The sequence below is a fragment of the Hemitrygon akajei genome, chromosome 22, assembly GCF_048418815.1.
Source record: "Hemitrygon akajei chromosome 22, sHemAka1.3, whole genome shotgun sequence".
Lineage (NCBI taxonomy): Eukaryota > Metazoa > Chordata > Chondrichthyes > Myliobatiformes > Dasyatidae > Hemitrygon > Hemitrygon akajei.
In genome coordinates, this window is record NC_133145.1 from 10,876,830 (window position 1) to 10,895,435 (window position 18,606).

Below are 18,606 nucleotides of genomic sequence, written 5' to 3' on the forward strand. Positions count from 1 at the left end.
ATCCCATCCCAGAGACCCACACACCAACCATCCCATCCCAGAGACACACACACCGACCATCCCATCCCAGAGACACACACACCGACCATCCCATCCCAGAGACCCACACACTGACCATCCCCACACACTGACCATCCCATCCCAGAGACCCACACACTGACCATCCCCACACACTGACCATCCCATCCCAGAGACCCACACACTGACCATCCCCACACACTGACCATCCCATCCCAGAGACCCACACACTGACCATCCCATCCCAGAGACACACACACCGACCATCCCATCCCAGAGACCCACACACTGACGATCCCCACACACTGACCATCCCATCCCAGAGACCCACACACTGACCATCCCATCCCAGAGACCCACACACTGACCATCCCATCCCCGGAGACCCACACACAGACCATCCCATCCCATCCCAGAGACCCACACACTGACCATCCCATCCCCGGAGACCCACACACTGACCATCCCATCCCCGGAGACCCACACACTGACCATCCCCACACACCGATCATCCCATCCCAGTGACCCACACACTGACCATCCCATCCCAGAGACCCACACACTGACCATCTGCACACACCGACCGTCCCCACACACTGACCATCCCCACACACCGACCATCCCAACCCAGAGACCCACACACTGACCATCCCGTCCCAGAGACCCACACACCGACCATCCCCACACACTGACCATCCCATCCCAGAGACCCACACACCGACCATCCCCACACACTGACCATCCCATCCCAGAGACCCACACACTGACCATCCCCTCCCAGAGACCCACACACCGACCATCCCATCCCAGAGACCCACACACTGACCATCCCCACACACTGACCATCCCATCCCAGAGACCCACACACTGACCATCCCCTCCCAGAGACCCACACACCGACCATCCCATCCCAGAGACCCACACACTGACCATCCCCACACACTGACCATCCCATCCCAGAGACCCACACACTGACGATCCCCACACACTGACCATCCCATCCCAGAGACCCACACACTGACCATCCCATCCCAGAGACCCACACACTGACCATCCCCACACACTGACCATCCCATCCCAGAGACCCACACACTGACCATTCCCACACACCGACCATCCCATCCCAGAGACCCACACACTGACCATCCCCACACACTGACCATCCCATCCCAGAGACCCACACACCAACCATCCCATCCCCGGAGACCCACACACTGACCAGGTTTATTTACAGCACATGTACAGACAATCAATATTTACAAGACAGTAAGTATACTCAAATTACAATATGGTTACTACCGTCTATGAAACAGCCCTAGACCGCGGGGGACCACCGTTCATGGCCATCCCCCAATGTGCGTGCGGCGACTGCGTGCTGTCTAAGGGCAGCCGGGCATGGACGTATCATCGTAAAAGGGGCCAGGTGGCACCCTCCATCTTCTGCCGCTTAGACCATTTTAGCTTGGCCCAGGACCAAGCCCACCGGGAGATCCTCCTCACGCCGCACCCTTCCGAACTGGGTGCCTGTAGATGAGGAGCGCAGAACTAAAGTGCAGCCAGAACCTCGGCAGTCGCTTGAGAAACTCAAACAGTGGCTGCAATCACTCGTATTCCGTAAACACGTGATACACCGAGTCCTGCCACCCACTGAATGGAGAGCTGGACGGGGTGTCGATGACCCTGTTGTACGGGACTGCCCAATGCAGCACCTTCAACCCCAGGCCCCCAGTGTACAGGGGAAGCACCCCTGCGTAAAGGGACCTCCTCCGCTGCTGGATGGTAACAGGGACCGCCAAGGCGAGTCTGGTCGGGGAGGAAGGCAAGGAAGTGGAAGGTGTGCGGGAGAAGCTCGTACAAGAAATGCTTTGGAACGTCCCGGGACGGCACGGTGGGCATCCCGGCGAGACGGCTCACATTATGCGGGACCCTCCCCCTCGCGTTCTCCCGAGGCCTGGGTCCAACACGCACATCGGGTGGCGATTCAACCGGAACCTCTCCAGTACCCTGCGCCCTCCTGACACCCACCATACTGGGATTGGGCCAGCCACCCAGCAGTCAGAGGTGCCTTTCCCCAATGGCGCAGGAGCGCCCTGCCCAAATGGGGCCAGAGTTCACAGTTTCTGAGATACAGTATATATATAAACGGAGACAGTTGGTGTGTGGGCCTGGGGGAGGGGACAGTCAACATTTGGGCTGTCTGGGTTGTTTGGTTTAGCAGTGAGATGGTGTCACTTTGCAGCTTCAGAGTTCAGCGCTGATAACATAAGGATCAACACACTGGCATCATGGGGATTTTGGTTGTGCATTATGTGGGTGGTTATTGTCAATCATAGACAGCTGTAACATTGTAGCTGAACTTATCCTGTCTAATTTGCAGGGAAGTGTGTGAGAGCTCCGTGCTACTTTGCCTGAAGAGGAGATTCCACACGGATATACATTATGTGAGCATTGCTTATTACATTTAACACAACAGGATGCTGATCTGTAATTTTTATGTCAATCAGAATTTTATATTATTGTGAAGTATTTTATCACAGTAACCAATGGTCTTCCACAGCTACCTGGACTATACCTCATCCCACACTGCAACTTGTAAAAACGCCACCCCCTTCTCTCAATTCCTGTCTCCACTGCATCTGCTCTCGGGATGAGGCTTTTCATTCTAGAATGAAGGAGATGTCCTTGTTTTTCAAAGAAAGGGGCTTCCCTTCCTCCACCATCAATGCTGCCCTTAACCACATCTCTTCCATTTCATGCATGTCTGCTCTTACCCCATCCTCTCGTCACACTATCAGGTCCTCACGTACCACCCCACCAGTCTCTGCATCCAGCACATAATTCTCTGAAACGTCTGCCACGTTTTACTGGCCTCCAACTGGATCCTACCATCAAACCCTTCTTTCCCTCCCCCCCACTTTTGCTTTCTGCAGGGATCGCTCCCTATGTAACTCTCTTGTCTATTTGTCCCTCTCCACTGATCTTCCTCCTGGTACTTATCCTTGCAATTGGAACAAGTTCTACACCTGCCCCTACATCTCCTCCCTCACCACCATTCAGGGCCCCAAACAGTCCTTCCAGGTGAGGCGACACTTCACCTGTTAGTCTGTTGCAGTCATATACTGTGTCCGGTGCTCCCAGCGGGGCTTCCTGTATATCAGTGAGACCTGACGTAAATTGGGAGACAGCTTCACCGAGCATCTATGATCTGTCTGCCAGAACAAGCGGGATCTCCCAGTGGCCACCCGTTTCAATTCTACTTCCTATTCTGATATGTCCATCCATGGCCTCCTCCACGATCGGGATAAGGCCACACAGGTTGAGGAACAACAACTTTTATTCCGTTGGGGTAGCCTCCAATCTGATGGCATGAACACCGATTTCTCAAACTTCCAGTAATGCCTTCCCCGCACCTCCTTCACCATTTCTCATCCCCTTGGCCCTCTCTCATGTTATCTCCTTGCCCGCATTTCACCTCCCTCTGGTGCTCTTCCCCCTCCCCCTTTTTTTCTTTCTTCCATGGCCTTCTGTCTCTTTCACCAATCAACTTCCCAGCTCTTTGCTCCATCCCTCCCCCTCCAAGCTTCACCTGTCACCCGGTGTTTCTCTCTCCCCTCCCCCCACCTTTCAGATCTATTCCTCAACTTTTTTTCTCCTGTCCTACCAAAGGGTTTTGTTCCGGAACGTCGACTGTTTTTTTCCATAGATGCTGCCTGGCCTGTTGATTTCAATATTTTGTGTGCCTTGCTTGGAATTCCAGCATCTGCAGATTTTCTCTTGTTCATCACTTTAATTGTGTGCGTTGTCCTCTCTCACATTTACATTTACTGTTATCCCACAATGTCAGTGAATGATGTTTTTTTTTGTTCAACAACATGCTTAGCAGGTCTTACTGAGAATTGCTTTTGTTTAGGTGTTTAAATATTGAGCAATTTTGAATGAACATGTTTGTTCAAAGTAAATTTATTATGACAATACATGTATGTCATCATATACAACCCCAAGATTCATTTACCTGCAGAGATATTCAATGAGTCTTATTATCTTAATTAGACTCTTCAGAAAAGTTAACAAATTTCACGTCACATGTCGGGGATCATAAACCTGATTCTGATTTCCATTGCAGTGGGGTGATCTGAGTGTGAGTCAGTGTACATTTATGGATATGTATGTGCATGCTAATCTGAGACTATAATAGATATGACAATGTAACTATTTGCCAATAAATATGGTTTGTGTTAAAATTAATATGTAAAGCTTTACATATTAAGTTGGTATTTAAATGTATGGAATATATTGTGGAGTATTTGATTGTGTTAACAATACATGTGTGAATGTATGTAGACATCTCAGGTTGGAGTCAATTGGTCTGTTTGTGGCTAAATATCACTTATTGTCAGGGAAGTCCTCTACATTATTCTGTTCTCCCAGGAATGTTGCTGGGTGGCTGAGAGATACTATCAGGATTGATAATGGAAGGTATTATATCTGTGGTTCTATGTGTAAGTTGGGTAGATACATATGTGAGGGCAAATACATCAGTATATATATGGGGCAATGTCAGTCTGTCTGTACGGGACAATGTCAGTCAATCTGTATGGGGCAATGTCAGTCAATCTGTCTGTATAGGGCAATGTCAGTCTGTCTGTCTGTACGGGGCAATGTCAGTCAATCTGTCTGTACAGGGCAATGTCAGTCTGTCTGTATGTGGCAATGTCAGTCAATCAGTCTATTTGGGGCAATGTCAGTCAGTCAGTCTGTATGGGGCAATGTCAGTCAGTCTGTCTGTACAGGGCAATGTCAGTCTGTCTGTCTGTACAGGGCAATGTCAGTCAATCTGTCTGTATGGGGCAATGTCAGTCAGTCAGTCTGTATGGGGCAATGTCAGTCAATCTGTCTGTATGGGGCAATGTCAGTCAGTCAGTCTGTATGGGGCAATGTCAGTCAATCAGTCTGTATGGGGCAATGTCAGTCAATCTGTCTGTACGGGGCAATGTCAGTCTGTCTGTCTGTACAGGGCAATGTCAGTCAATCTGTCTGTATGGGGCAATGTCAGTCAGTCAGTCTGTATGGGGCAATGTCAGTCAATCAGTCTGTATGGGGCAATGTCAGTCAATCTGTCTGTACGGGGCAATGTCAGTCAGTCTGTCTGTACAGGGCAATGTCAGTCAGTCTGTCTGTATGTGGCAATGTCAGTCAATCAGTCTGTACGGGGCAATGTCAGTCTGTCTGTATGTGGCAATGTCAGTCAATCAGTCTGTATGGGGCAATGTCAGTCAGTCAGTCTGTATGGGGCAATGTCAGTCAGTCTGTCTGTACAGGGCAATGTCAGTCAGTCTGTCTGTATGTGGCAATGTCAGTCAATCAGTCTGTATGGGGCAATGTTAGTCAATCTGTCTGTACGGGGCAATGTCAGTCTGTCTGTATGTGGCAATGTCAGTCAATCAGTCTGTATGGGGCAATGTCAGTCAGTCAGTCTGTACAGGGCAATGTCAGTCAATCTGTCTGTACGGGGCAATGTCAGTCTGTCTGTATGTGGCAATGTCAGTCAATCAGTCTGTATGGGGCAATGTCTGTCAGTCTGTCTGTACGGGGCAATGTCAGTCAATCAGTCTGTACAGGGCAATGTCAGTCTGTCTGTATGTGGCAATGTCAGTCAATCAGTCTATTTGGGGCAATGTCAGTCAGTCTGTCTGTACAGGGCAATGTCAGTCAGTCTGTCTGTATGTGGCAATGTCAGTCAATCAGTCTGTATGGGGCAATGTCAGTCAGTCAGTCTGTATGGGGCAATGTCAGTCAGTCTGTATGTGGCAATGTCAGTCAATCAGTCTGTATGGGGCAATGTCAGTCAGTCTGTCTGTATGTGGCAATGTCAGTCAATCAGTCTGTATGGGGCAATGTCAGTCAGTCTGTATGTGGCAATGTCAGTCAATCAGTCTGTATGGGGCAATGTCAGTCAGTCAGTCTGTATGGGGCAATGTCAGTCAGTCAGTCTGTATGGGGCAATGTCAGTCAATCAGTCTGTATGGGGCAATGTCAGTCAGTCAGTCTGTATGGGGCAATGTCAGTCAGTCTGTCTGTACAGGGCAATGTCAGTCAATCAGTCTGTATGGGGCAATGTTAGTCAATCTGTCTGTATGGGGCAATGTCAGTCAGTCAGTCTGTATGGGGCAATGTTAGTCAATCTGTCTGTACGGGGCAATGTCTGTCAGTCTGTCTGTATGGGGCAATGTCAGTCAATCAGTCTGTACGGGGCAATGTCTGTCAGTCTGTCTGTACGGGGCAATGTCAGTCAGTCAGTCTGTATAGGGCAATGTCAGTCAGTCTGTCTGTATAGGGCAATGTCAGTCAGTCTGTCTGTACGGGGCAATGTCAGTCAATCAGTCTGTATGGGGCAATGTTAGTCAATCTGTCTGTATGGGGCAATGTCAGTCAATCAGTCTGTATGGGGCAATGTCAGTCAGTCTGTCTGTATGGGGCAATGTCAGTCAGTCAGTCTGTATGGGGCAATGTCAGTCAGTCTGTCTGTATGGGGCAATGTCAGTCAGTCTGTCTGTACGGGGCAATGTCAGTCAATCAGTCTGTATGGGGCAATGTTAGTCAATCTGTCTGTATGGGGCAATGTCAGTCAGTCAGTCTGTACGGGGCAATGTCAGTCAGTCTGTCTGTATGGGGCAATGTCAGTCAGTCAGTCTGTATGGGGCAATGTCAGTCAGTCAGTCTGTATGGGGCAATGTCAGTCAGTCTGTCTGTACGGTGCAATGTCAGTCAATCAGTCTGTATGGGGCAATGTTAGTCAATCTGTCTGTATGGGGCAATGTCAGTCAGTCAGTCTGTATAGGGCAATGTCAGTCAGTCTGTCTGTACGGGGCAATGTCAGTCAATCAGTCTGTATGGGGCAATGTCAGTCAGTCAGTCTGTATGGGGCAATGTCAGTCAGTCTGTCTGTATGGGGCAATGTCAGTCAGTCAGTCTGTATGGGGCAATGTCAGTCAGTCAGTCTGTATGGGGCAATGTCAGTCAATCAGTCTGTATGGGGCAATGTCAGTCTGTCTGTCTGTACAGGGCAATGTCAGTCTGTCTGTATGTGGCAATGTCAGTCAATCAGTCTGTATGGGGCAATGTCAGTCAGTCAGTCTGTATGGGGCAATGTCAGTCAGTCAGTCTGTATGGGGCAATGTCAGTCAATCAGTCTGTATGGGGCAATGTCAGTCTGTCTGTCTGTACAGGGCAATGTCAGTCTGTCTGTATGTGGCAATGTCAGTCAATCAGTCTGTATGGGGCAATGTCAGTCAGTCAGTCTGTATGGGGCAATGTCAGTCAGTCAGTCTGTATGGGGCAATGTCAGTCAATCAGTCTGTATGGGGCAATGTCAGTCTGTCAGTCTGTATGGGGCAATGTCAGTCTGTCTGTATGGGGCAATGTCAGTCAGTCAGTCTGTACGGGGCAATGTCAGTCAGTCAGTCTGTATGGGGCAATGTCAGTCTGTCAGTCTGTATGGGGCAATGTCAGTCAATCAGTCTGTATGGGGCAATGTCAGTCAGTCAGTCTGTATGGGGCAATGTCAGTCAGTCAGTCTGTATGGGGCAATGTCAGTCAATCAGTCTGTATGGGGCAATGTCAGTCTGTCTGTCTGTACAGGGCAATGTCAGTCTGTCTGTATGTGGCAATGTCAGTCAATCAGTCTGTATGGGGCAATGTCAGTCAGTCAGTCTGTATGGGGCAATGTCAGTCAGTCAGTCTGTATGGGGCAATGTCAGTCAATCAGTCTGTATGGGGCAATGTCAGTCTGTCAGTCTGTATGGGGCAATGTCAGTCAATCAGTCTGTATGGGGCAATGTCAGTCAGTCAGTCTGTATGGGGCAATGTCAGTCAGTCAGTCTGTATGGGGCAATGTCAGTCAGTCAGTCTGTACGGGGCAATGTCAGTCAGTCTGTCTGTACAGGGCAATGTCAGTCAGTCTGTCTGTATGTGGCAATGTCAGTCAATCAGTCTGTATGGGGCAATGTCAGTCAATCAGTCTGTATGTGGCAATGTCAGTCAATCAGTCTGTATGGGGCAATGTCAGTCAGTCTGTCTGTATGTGGCAATGTCAGTCAGTCTGTCTGTATGGGGCAATGTCAGTCAATCAGTCTGTATGGGGCAATGTCAGTCAATCAGTCTGTATGGGGCAATGTCAGTCAGTCAGTCTGTATGGGGCAATGTCAGTCAGTCTGTCTGTACAGGGCAATGTCAGTCAGTCTGTCTGTATGTGGCAATGTCAGTCAATCAGTCTGTACGGGGCAATGTCAGTCTGTCTGTATGTGGCAATGTCAGTCAATCAGTCTGTATGGGGCAATGTCAGTCAGTCAGTCTGTATGGGGCAATGTCAGTCAGTCTGTCTGTACAGGGCAATGTCAGTCAGTCTGTCTGTATGTGGCAATGTCAGTCAATCAGTCTGTATGGGGCAATGTCAGTCAGTCAGTCTGTATGGGGCAATGTCAGTCAGTCTGTCTGTACAGGGCAATGTCAGTCAGTCTGTCTGTATGTGGCAATGTCAGTCAATCAGTCTGTATGGGGCAATGTCAGTCAGTCTGTATGGGGCAATGTCAGTCAGTCTGTATGGGGCAATGTCAGTCAGTCTGTCTGTATGTGGCAATGTCAGTCAGTCAGTCTGTATGGGGCAATGTCAGTCAGTCTGTCTGTATGTGGCAATGTCAGTCAATCAGTCTGTATGGGGCAATGTCAGTCAGTCTGTCTGTACGGGGCAACGTTAGTCAATCTGTCTGTAAGGGGCAATGTCAGTCAGTCTGTCTGTCTGTACAGGGCAATGTCAGTCAATCTGTCTGTAAGGGGCAATGTCAGTCAGTCTGTCTGTCTGTATAGGGCAATGTCAGTCTGTCTGTCTGTACGGGGCAATGTCAGTCAATCTGTCTGTACAGGGCAATGTCAGTCTGTCTGTATGTGGCAATGTCAGTCAATCAGTCTATTTGGGGCAATGTCAGTCAGTCTGTCTGTACAGGGCAATGTCAGTCTGTCTGTCTGTATGGGGCAATGTTAGTCAATCTGTCTGTATGGGGCAATGTCAGTCAGTCAGTCTGTATGGGGCAATGTCAGTCAGTCTGTCTGTACAGGGCAATGTCAGTCAATCTGTCTGTATGGGGCAATGTCAGTCAATCTGTCTGTACGGGGCAATGTCAGTCTGTCTGTATGTGGCAATGTCAGTCAATCAGTCTGTATGGGGCAATGTCAGTCAGTCTGTATGGGGCAATGTCAGTCAGTCTGTCTGTACGGGGCAATGTCAGTCAATCAGTCTATTTGGGGCAATGTCAGTCAGTCTGTCTGTACAGGGCAATGTCAGTCAATCTGTCTGTATGGGGCAATGTCAATCTGTCTGTATGTGGCAATGTCAGTCAATCAGTCTATTTGGGGCAATGTCAGTCAATCAGTCTGTACGGGGCAATGTCAGTCAGTCTGTATGTGACAATGTCAGTCAATCTGTTTGTACGGGGCAATGTCCGTCAGTCTGTCTGTCTGTCTGTACAGGCAATGTTAGTCAGTCAGTCTGTATGGGGCAATGTCAGTCAATCAGTCTGTATGGGGCAATGTCAGTCAATCTGTCTGTACGGGGCAATGTCAGTCTGTCTGTATGTGGCAATGTCAGTCAATCAGTCTGTATGGGGCAATGTCAGTCAGTCTGTATGGGGCAATGTCAGTCAATCAGTCTGTATGGGGCAATGTCAGTCAATCTGTCTGTACGGGGCAATGTCAGTCTGTCTGTACAGGGCAATGTCAGTCAATCTGTCTGTATGGGGCAATGTCAGTCAATCTGTCTGTACGGGGCAATGTCAGTCTGTCTGTATGGGGCAATGTCAGTCAATCTGTCTGTATGGGGCAATGTCAGTCAATCTGTCTGTACGGGGCAATGTCAGTCTGTCTGTATGTGGCAATGTCAGTCAATCAGTCTGTATGGGGCAATGTCAGTCAGTCTGTATGGGGCAATGTCAGTCAATCAGTCTGTATGGGGCAATGTTAGTCAATCAGTCTGTATGGGGCAATGTCAGTCAATCTGTCTGTACGGGGCAATGTCAGTCTGTCTGTATGTGGCAATGTCAGTCAATCAGTCTGTATGGGGCAATGTCAGTCAGTCTGTATGGGGCAATGTCAGTCAATCAGTCTGTATGGGGCAATGTCAGTCAGTCTCTCTGTACGGGGCAATGTCAGTCAATCTGTCTGTATGGGGCAATGTCAGTCAATCTGTCTGTATGGGGCAATGTCAGTCTGTCTGTACAGGGCAATGTCAGTCAATCTGTCTGTATGGGGCAATGTCAGTCAATCTGTCTGTACGGGGCAATGTCAGTCTGTCTGTATGGGGCAATGTCAGTCAATCTGTCTGTATGGGGCAATGTCAGTCAATCTGTCTGTACGGGGCAATGTCAGTCTGTCTGTATGTGGCAATGTCAGTCAATCAGTCTGTATGGGGCAATGTCAGTCAGTCAGTCTGTATGGGGCAATGTTAGTCAATCAGTCTGTATGGGGCAATGTCAGTCAATCTGTCTGTACGGGGCAATGTCAGTCTGTCTGTATGTGGCAATGTCAGTCAATCAGTCTGTATGGGGCAATGTCAGTCAGTCTGTATGGGGCAATGTCAGTCAATCAGTCTGTATGGGGCAATGTCAGTCAGTCTCTCTGTACGGGGCAATGTCAGTCAATCTGTCTGTATGGGGCAATGTCAGTCAATCAGTCTGTACAGGGCAATGTCAGTCAGTCTCTCTGTACGGGGCAATGTCAGTCAATCTGTCTGTACAGGGCAATGTCAGTCAATCAGTCTGTATGGGGCAATGTCAGTCAGTCAGTCTGTATGGGGCAATGTTAGTCAATCAGTCTGTATGGGGCAATGTCAGTCAATCTGTCTGTACGGGGCAATGTCAGTCTGTCTGTATGTGGCAATGTCAGTCAATCAGTCTGTATGGGGCAATGTCAGTCAGTCTGTATGGGGCAATGTCAGTCAATCAGTCTGTATGGGGCAATGTCAGTCAGTCTCTCTGTACGGGGCAATGTCAGTCAATCTGTCTGTATGGGGCAATGTCAGTCAATCAGTCTGTATGGGGCAATGTCAGTCAGTCTCTCTGTACGGGGCAATGTCAGTCAATCTGTCTGTATGGGGCAATGTCAGTCAATCTGTCTGTATGGGGCAATGTCAGTCAATCAGTCTGTATGGGGCAATGTTAGTCAATCAGTCTGTATGGGGCAATGTCAGTCAGTCAGTCTGTATGGGGCAATGTCAGTCAGTCTGTCTGTACAGGGCAATGTCAGTCAATCTGTCTGTATGGGGCAATGTCAGTCAGTCTGTCTGTACGGGGCAATGTCAGTCAATCAGTCTGTATGGGGCAATGTTAGTCAATCTGTCTGTATGGGGCAATGTCAGTCAATCTGTCTGTATGGGGCAATGTCAGTCAATCTGTCTGTACGGGGCAATGTCAGTCTGTCTGTATGTGGCAATGTCAGTCAATCAGTCTGTATGGGGCAATGTCAGTCAGTCTGTATGGGGCAATGTCAGTCAGTCTGTCTGTACGGGGCAATGTCAGTCAATCAGTCTATTTGGGGCAATGTCAGTCAGTCTGTCTGTACAGGGCAATGTCAGTCAATCTGTCTGTATGGGGCAATGTCAGTCAATCTGTCTGTATGGGGCAATGTCAATCTGTCTGTATGGGGCAATGTCAGTCAATCAGTCTGTATGGGGCAATGTCAGTCAGTCAGTCTGTATGGGGCAATGTCAGTCAATCTGTCTGTATGGGGCAATGTCAGTCAATCTGTCTGTATGGGGCAATGTCAATCTGTCTGTATGGGGCAATGTCAGTCAATCAGTCTGTATGGGGCAATGTCAGTCAGTCAGTCTGTATGGGGCAATGTCAGTCTGTCAGTCTGTATGGGGCAATGTCAGTCTGTCAGTCTGTATGGGGCAATGTCAGTCTGTCTGTATGTGGCAATGTCAGTCAATCAGTCTGTACGGGGCAATGTCAGTCAATCAGTCTGTATGGGGCAATGTCAGTCAATCAGTCTGTACAGGGCAATGTCAGTCAGTCTGTCTGTATGTGGCAATGTCAGTCAATCAGTCTGTACGGGGCAATGTCAGTCTGTCTGTATGTGACAATGTCAGTCAATCTGTTTGTACGGGGCAATGTCCGTCAGTCTGTCTGTCTGTCTGTACAGGCAATGTCAGTCAATCTGTCTGTACAGGGCAATGTCAGTCAATCTGTCTGTATGGGGCAATGTTAGTCAATCTGTCTGTATGGGGCAATGTCAGTCAGTCTGTCTGTCTGTACAGGGCAATATCAGTCAATCTGTCTGTAGGGGGCAATGTTAGTCAGTCTGTCTGTCTGTACGGGGCAATGTCAGTCAGTCTGTCTGTACGGGGCAATGTCAGTCAATCAGTCTGTACGGGGCAATGTCAGTCAGTCTGTCTGTACGGGGCAATGTTAGTCAATCTGTCTGTAAGGGGCAATGTCAGTCAATCTGTCTGTACGGGGCAATGTCAGTCAATCTGTCTGTACGGGGCAATGTCAGTCAGTCTGTCTGTACGGGGCAATGTTAGTCAATCAGTCTGTACGGGGCAATGTCAGTCAGTCTGTCTGTACGGGGCAATGTTAGTCAATCTGTCTGTACGGGGCAATGTCTGTCAGTCTGTCTGTAAGGGGCAATGTCAGTCAATCAGTCTGTACGGGACAATGTCAGTCAGTCTGTCTGTACGGGGCAATGTCAGTCAATCTGTCTGTAAGGGGCAATGTCTGTCAGTCTGTCTGTATGGGGCAATGTCTGTCAGTCTGTCTGTACAGGGCAATGTCAGTCAGTCTGTCTGTATGGGACAATGTCTGTCAGTCTGTCTGTACGGGGCAATGTCAGTCAGTCTGTCTGTACGGGGCAATGTCTGTCAATCTGTCCATACAGGCCAATGTCAGTCAGTCAGTCTGTCTGTAGGAGGAACGTCAGTCAGTCTATATGTACGTGGCAATGTCAGTCAGTCTGTGTGTGTATGGGGCATTGTCAGTCTGTATGTTTGAGGCAATGTCAGCCTGTGTGTGTGGGGGGCACTATCTGTCAGTCTGTCTGTATGGGGTAATGTCAGTCAGTCTGTCTTTATGGGACATTGTCTGTCAGTCTGTGTGTGTGGGGCAATATTTGCGCCACCCTGAGCAGGGTGAATGTACGGAAGGCAGCTGGTCTGGATGGAATACCTGGCCGTGCTCTCAGAGTCTGTGCAGGGCAGTTGTCCAGGGTCTTCAAGGACATTTTCAATCTGTCCCTGGTCCAGACAGTTGTCCCCACAAGCTTCAAGATCGCCACCATCGTGCCAGTGCCGAAGCATTCCACTGCCACAGGCCTGAATGACTTCTGCCCAGTTGTACTCACCCCCATTATTGCAAAGTGCTTTGAAAGTCTGGTTCTATCACATCTGAAATCCTGTGTGCCCACTATCCTGGACCCCCATCAATTTGCCTATAGGCAGTAGCAGGTCAACAGAGGACGCCGTCTTCACGGCGTTTCACTGACTAACAGATCCCAATCTGTTAAGTTAGACAACCTCTCCTCCATTCTCACCCTGAATACTGGCATGCCTCAGGTCTGTGTGCTGAACTCCCTTTTCATCTATGACTGCTTTCCTGTACATTCAGATTCAGATTCAGTTTATTGTCATTTAGAAACCACAAATGCAATGAAGTTAAAAAATGAGACAACGTTCCCCCAGAATTGCTTTTGTCATATCACAAAAGCATATGACAAAACAGACTACACCAGAAAATCCATGTAACGTTTGGCAATCCCCAATCCAGAGTCCGGAGAGGCTGCTGCGTATTAATATCGTGCTACCGTCTAGCGCGTTCCCCGGAAAGGAGCTCCAAATCCACCAGACAAAACAAGACCAAAAACTAAAGCTACAAGACCACATAATTACAACATATAGTTACAACAGTGCAAACAAAAGCATAATTGATAAAAAAACAGACTATGGGCACAGTAAAAATAGTCCAAGATGTTACATGGTTCTAGCTCCATAATCAAGTTCACAGACGACACCATGGTGGTTGGCCTGATCAGAGGGGATGACGAGACGGCCTACAGGGACAAGATCCAGCACCTGGCTGCGTGGTGTGCCGACAACAACCTGGCCCTTCACCCAGAAGACCAAAGAGATCGTTGTGGACTTCAGGCATGCTAGGAGCCACACTCACGTCCCCATCTACATCAACGGAGCCGTAGTGGAGCATGTATCAAGCTTAAAATTCCTTGGTGTCCACATTTCCGAGGATCTCACCTGGTCCTGAACTCCTCCATCCTGATCAAAAAGGCGCAACAGCATCTTTATTTCCTGTGGAGCATCAAGAAAGCTCACCTCTGTCCCAGGATACTGACGGACTTTTACCGCTGTACCATTGAGAGCATACTCATCAACTGCATCTCGGTGTGGTATGGCAATTGTCCCGTATCAGACCGCAAAGCACTCCAGCGGGTGGTGAAAACTGCCCAGTGGATTATTGGCACCCAATTGCCCACCATTGAGAACATCTACCATAAACGCTGCCTGGGCAGGGCGAAAAGCATTATCAAGGATGCATCTCACCCTACCATGGACTTTTTACTCTCCTCCCATCCAGAGGCACTACAGGAGCATCTGCTCCCTCACCAGCGGGCTCAGGAAGAGCTTCTTCCCTGAGGCTGTGACCCTGCTGAACCTCACATCACAGCACTAAGCAGTACTGCACCCATATTGTACTGCCTTAGTACTTTTATATTTGTGTGCTGTTGCACTTACTTTTTATTCTCAGTTATTTTGTTAATAACACTATTCTTTACATTTCTGTTCAGATGCTAACTGCATTTCATTGGCTTTGTATCTGTACTCGGCACAACGACAATAAAGTTGAATCTGATCTAATCTGTCAGTCTGTCTGTATGGGGCAATGTCAGTCAGTCTGATTGTATGGGGCATTGTCAGTCTGTGTGTGTGGGGTGATGTCCGTCAGTCTGTGTGTGTGGGGCGATGCCCGTCGGTCTGTGTGTGTGGGGTGATGTCCGTCAGTCTGTGTGTGTGGGGCGATGCCCGTCAGTCTGTGTGTGTGGGGTGATGTCCGTCAGTCTGTGTGTGTGTGGGATGATGTATGTCAGTCTGTGTGTGTGGGGTGATGCCCGTCGGTCTGTGTGTGTGTGGGGTGATGTCCGTCAGTCTGTGTGTGTGGGGTGATGCCCGTCAGTCTGTGTGTGTGTGGGGTGATGTCCGTCGGTCTGTGTGTGTGGGGTGATGCCCGTCGGTCTGTGTGTGTGGGGTGATGCCCGTCAGTCTGTGTGTGTGTGGGGTGATGCCCGTCGGTCTGTGTGTGTGGGGTGATGTCCGTCAGTCTGTGTGTGTGGGGTGATGCCCGTCGGTCAGTCTGTGTGTGTGGGTGATGCCCGTCAGTCTGTGTGTGTGGGGTGATGTCCGTCAGTCTGTGTGTTTGTGTGTGTGTGGGGTGATGTCCGTCGGTCTGTGTGTGTGGGGTGATGTCTGTCGGTCTGTGTGTATGGGGTGATGTCCGTCGGTCTGTGTGTGTGGGGTGATGTCTGTCGGTCTGTGTGTATGGGGTGATGTCCGTCGGTCTGTGTGTATGGGGTGATGTCTGTTTGTGTGTGTGGGGTGATGTCCGTCAGTCTGTGTGTGTGGGGTGATGCCCGTCGGTCTGTGTGTGTGTGGGGTGATGTCCGTCAGTCTGTGTGTGTGGGGTGATGTATGTCAGTCTGTGTGTGTGGGGTGATGTCCGTCGGTCTGTGTGTGTGGGGTGATGTCCGTCAGTCTGTGTGTGTGGGGTGATGTCCGTCGGTCTGTGTGTGTGGGGTGATGTCTGTTTGTGTGTGTGGGGTGATGCCCGTTGGTCTGTGTGTGTGTGGGATGATGTCTGTCAGTCTGTGTGTGTGGGGCGATGCCCGTTGGTCTGTGTGTGTGGGGTGATGTCCGTCAGTCTGTGTGTGTGTGGGGTGATGTCCGTCAGTCTGTGTGTGTGGGGTGATGCCCGTTGGTCTGTGTGTGTGGGGTGATGTCCGTCAGTCTGTGTGTGTGTGGGGTGATGTCCGTCAGTCTGTGTGTGTGTGGGATGATGTCTGTCAGTCTGTGTGTGTGGGGCGATGCCCGTCGGTCTGTGTGTGTGGGGTGATGTCCGTCAGTCTGTGTGTGTGGGATGATGTATGTCAGTCTGTGTGTGTGGGGCGATGCCCGTCGGTCTGTGTGTGTGGGGTGATGTCCGTCAGTCTGTGTGTGTGGGATGATGTATGTCAGTCTGTGTGTGTGGGGCGATGCCCGTCGGTCTGTGTGTGTGGGGTGATGTCCGTCAGTCTGTGTGTGTGTGGGATGATGTATGTCAGTCTGTGTGTGTGGGGCGATGCCCATCGGTCTGTGTGTGTGGGGTGATGTCCGTCGGTCTGTGTGTGTGGGGCGATGCCCGTCGGTCTGTGTGTGTGGGGCGATGCCCATCGGTCTGTGTGTGTGGGGTGATGCCCGTCGGTCTGTGTGTGTGGGGCGATGCCCGTCGGTCTGTGTGTGTGGGGTGATGTCCGTCAGTCTGTGTGTGTGTGGGGTGATGTCCGTCAGTCTGTGTGTGTGTGGGATGATGTATGTCAGTCTGTGTGTGTGGGGCGATGCCCATCGGTCTGTGTGTGTGGGGTGATGTCCGTCAGTCTGTGTGTGTGGGGCGATGCCCGTCGGTCTGTGTGTGTGGGGCGATGCCCATCGGTCTGTGTGTGTGGGGTGATGCCCGTCGGTCTGTGTGTGTGGGGTGATGCCCGTCGGTCTGTGTGTGTGGGGCGATGTCCATCAGTCTGTGTGTGTGGGGTGATGTCCGTCAGTCTGTGTGTGTGGGGTGATGCCCGTCGGTCTGTGTGTGTGGGGTGATGTCCGTCAGTCTGTGTCTGTGTGGGGTGATGTATGTGTGTAATGTCTGGGTGAGGATAAGATAGAAGCCAAGTGGGTCGGTGATGTGGAGGGATTGTGTGAGCTGGTATACACACAGAGGTGGTGTGCCATTTTGTGGATGCGATAGTGTCTGTCAGTCTACAGTTGCAGTTGCATTCTATCAATGCAGTACATTCTGCATTCTGTCAAAGCGGTACATTCTGCGTTCTGTCAATGCGGTACATTCTGTGTTCTGTCAATGCAGTTCATTCTGCATTCTGTCAATGCAGTGCATTCTGCGTTCTGTCAATGCAGTGCATTCTGCGTTCTGTCAATGCAGTACATTCTGCGTTCTGTCAATGCAGTGTATTCTGCGTTCTGTCAATGCAGTACATTCTGCGTTCTGTCAATGCAGTGTATTCTGCGTTCTGTCAATGCAGTGCATTCTGCGTTCTGTCAATGCAGTACATTCTGCGTTCTGTCAATGCAGTGCATTCTGCGTTCTGTCAATGCAGTGCATTCTGCGTTCTGTCAATGCAGTACATTCTGCGTTCTGTCAATGCAGTGCATTCTGCGTTCTGTCAATGCAGTACATTCTGCGTTCTGTCAATGCAGTGCATTCTGCGTTCTGTCAATGCAGTACATTCTGCGTTCTGTCAATGCAGTGTATTCTGCGTTCTGTCAATGCAGTGCATTCTGCGTTCTGTCAATGCAGTGCATTGTGCGTTCTATCAATGCAGTGCATTGTGCGTTCTATCAATGCAGTGCATTGTGCGTTCTATCAATGCAGTGCATTCTGCGTTCTATCAATGCAGTGCATTCTGCATTCTATCAATGCAGTACATTGCTCTCAATACGTCAGAAGTTGATCTTGGCCTGAGAGTTGTGATTTTGAATATTTAAGTCATTGCTCCTTCTTTTACAGACTTACATTTGGAACATTCTGGTTTCATTGAACCCTTACAAGTGTGTTGGGATATACTCCGCAGAATCTGTTAAACAATACAGGAGAAAGGAGCTTTCTGAGAATCCTCCGTAAGTCCCCACTGGGCTGTGGTTCATTATCCGTTTGACTTGAATAATTAGAAAATGAGTAAAGATTAAAAGGTGAAGATTATGTTTATTTGTTACATGGACAGCAACCCATTGGAACATAATGTGAAATATTTAGTTTGCATCAACAACCAACATAATCCAAGGATGTGCTGGGGGCAGCCTGCAAGTGTCTTCATGCTACTGGTACCAACATAGCAATCCCACAATTCACTAACGTCTTTGGACTGTGGGAGGAAACCAGAGCATCTGGAGGAAATCCAGAGTCACAGGTCAAAGGTACAAACTCCTTACAGACAGTGGAGGGAATCAGAAACAGATTGCTGTAAAGATGGCACTGTAAAGAGTTACACTAACCACTATGGCACTGTGCCATCCATGAAGTTTGCCATCATTTCAATATTTTCAAGCATCTTCGATATTTTGAATTAAAGAATAATTGCCAAATTCACATCTTTGGGAAACTCAAGCAGATTTGCCCAATTTGCCTGAGTGTAGCCTTGGTCAGAATTGTGTAAATAAAAGGCCTATCAGATCTCTGTCTGCTTCCACATCTTCCTTCACTACCACAACATAGCCAACATTTGCACCCTCCCCCTCCCCCTCATAATATATTTATATATATTATCTGGGGGCTCCAT

The 18,606-nt window shown here is 49.3% G+C and overlaps 1 protein-coding gene across 1 annotated transcript in view; it reads left to right on the plus strand.

Moving 5' to 3' along the window:
• The window catches only part of myo15b (myosin XVB), a 452,296-nt gene that overhangs the window by 28,949 nt on the left and 404,741 nt on the right, over positions 1-18,606 (plus strand). Inside the window, exons 4-5 of the mRNA XM_073026589.1 lie at positions 2,396-2,459; positions 17,838-17,947. Coding sequence (XP_072882690.1) covers positions 2,396-2,459; positions 17,838-17,947 — 174 coding nt within the window. The remainder of the gene's footprint in view (positions 1-2,395; positions 2,460-17,837; positions 17,948-18,606) is intronic.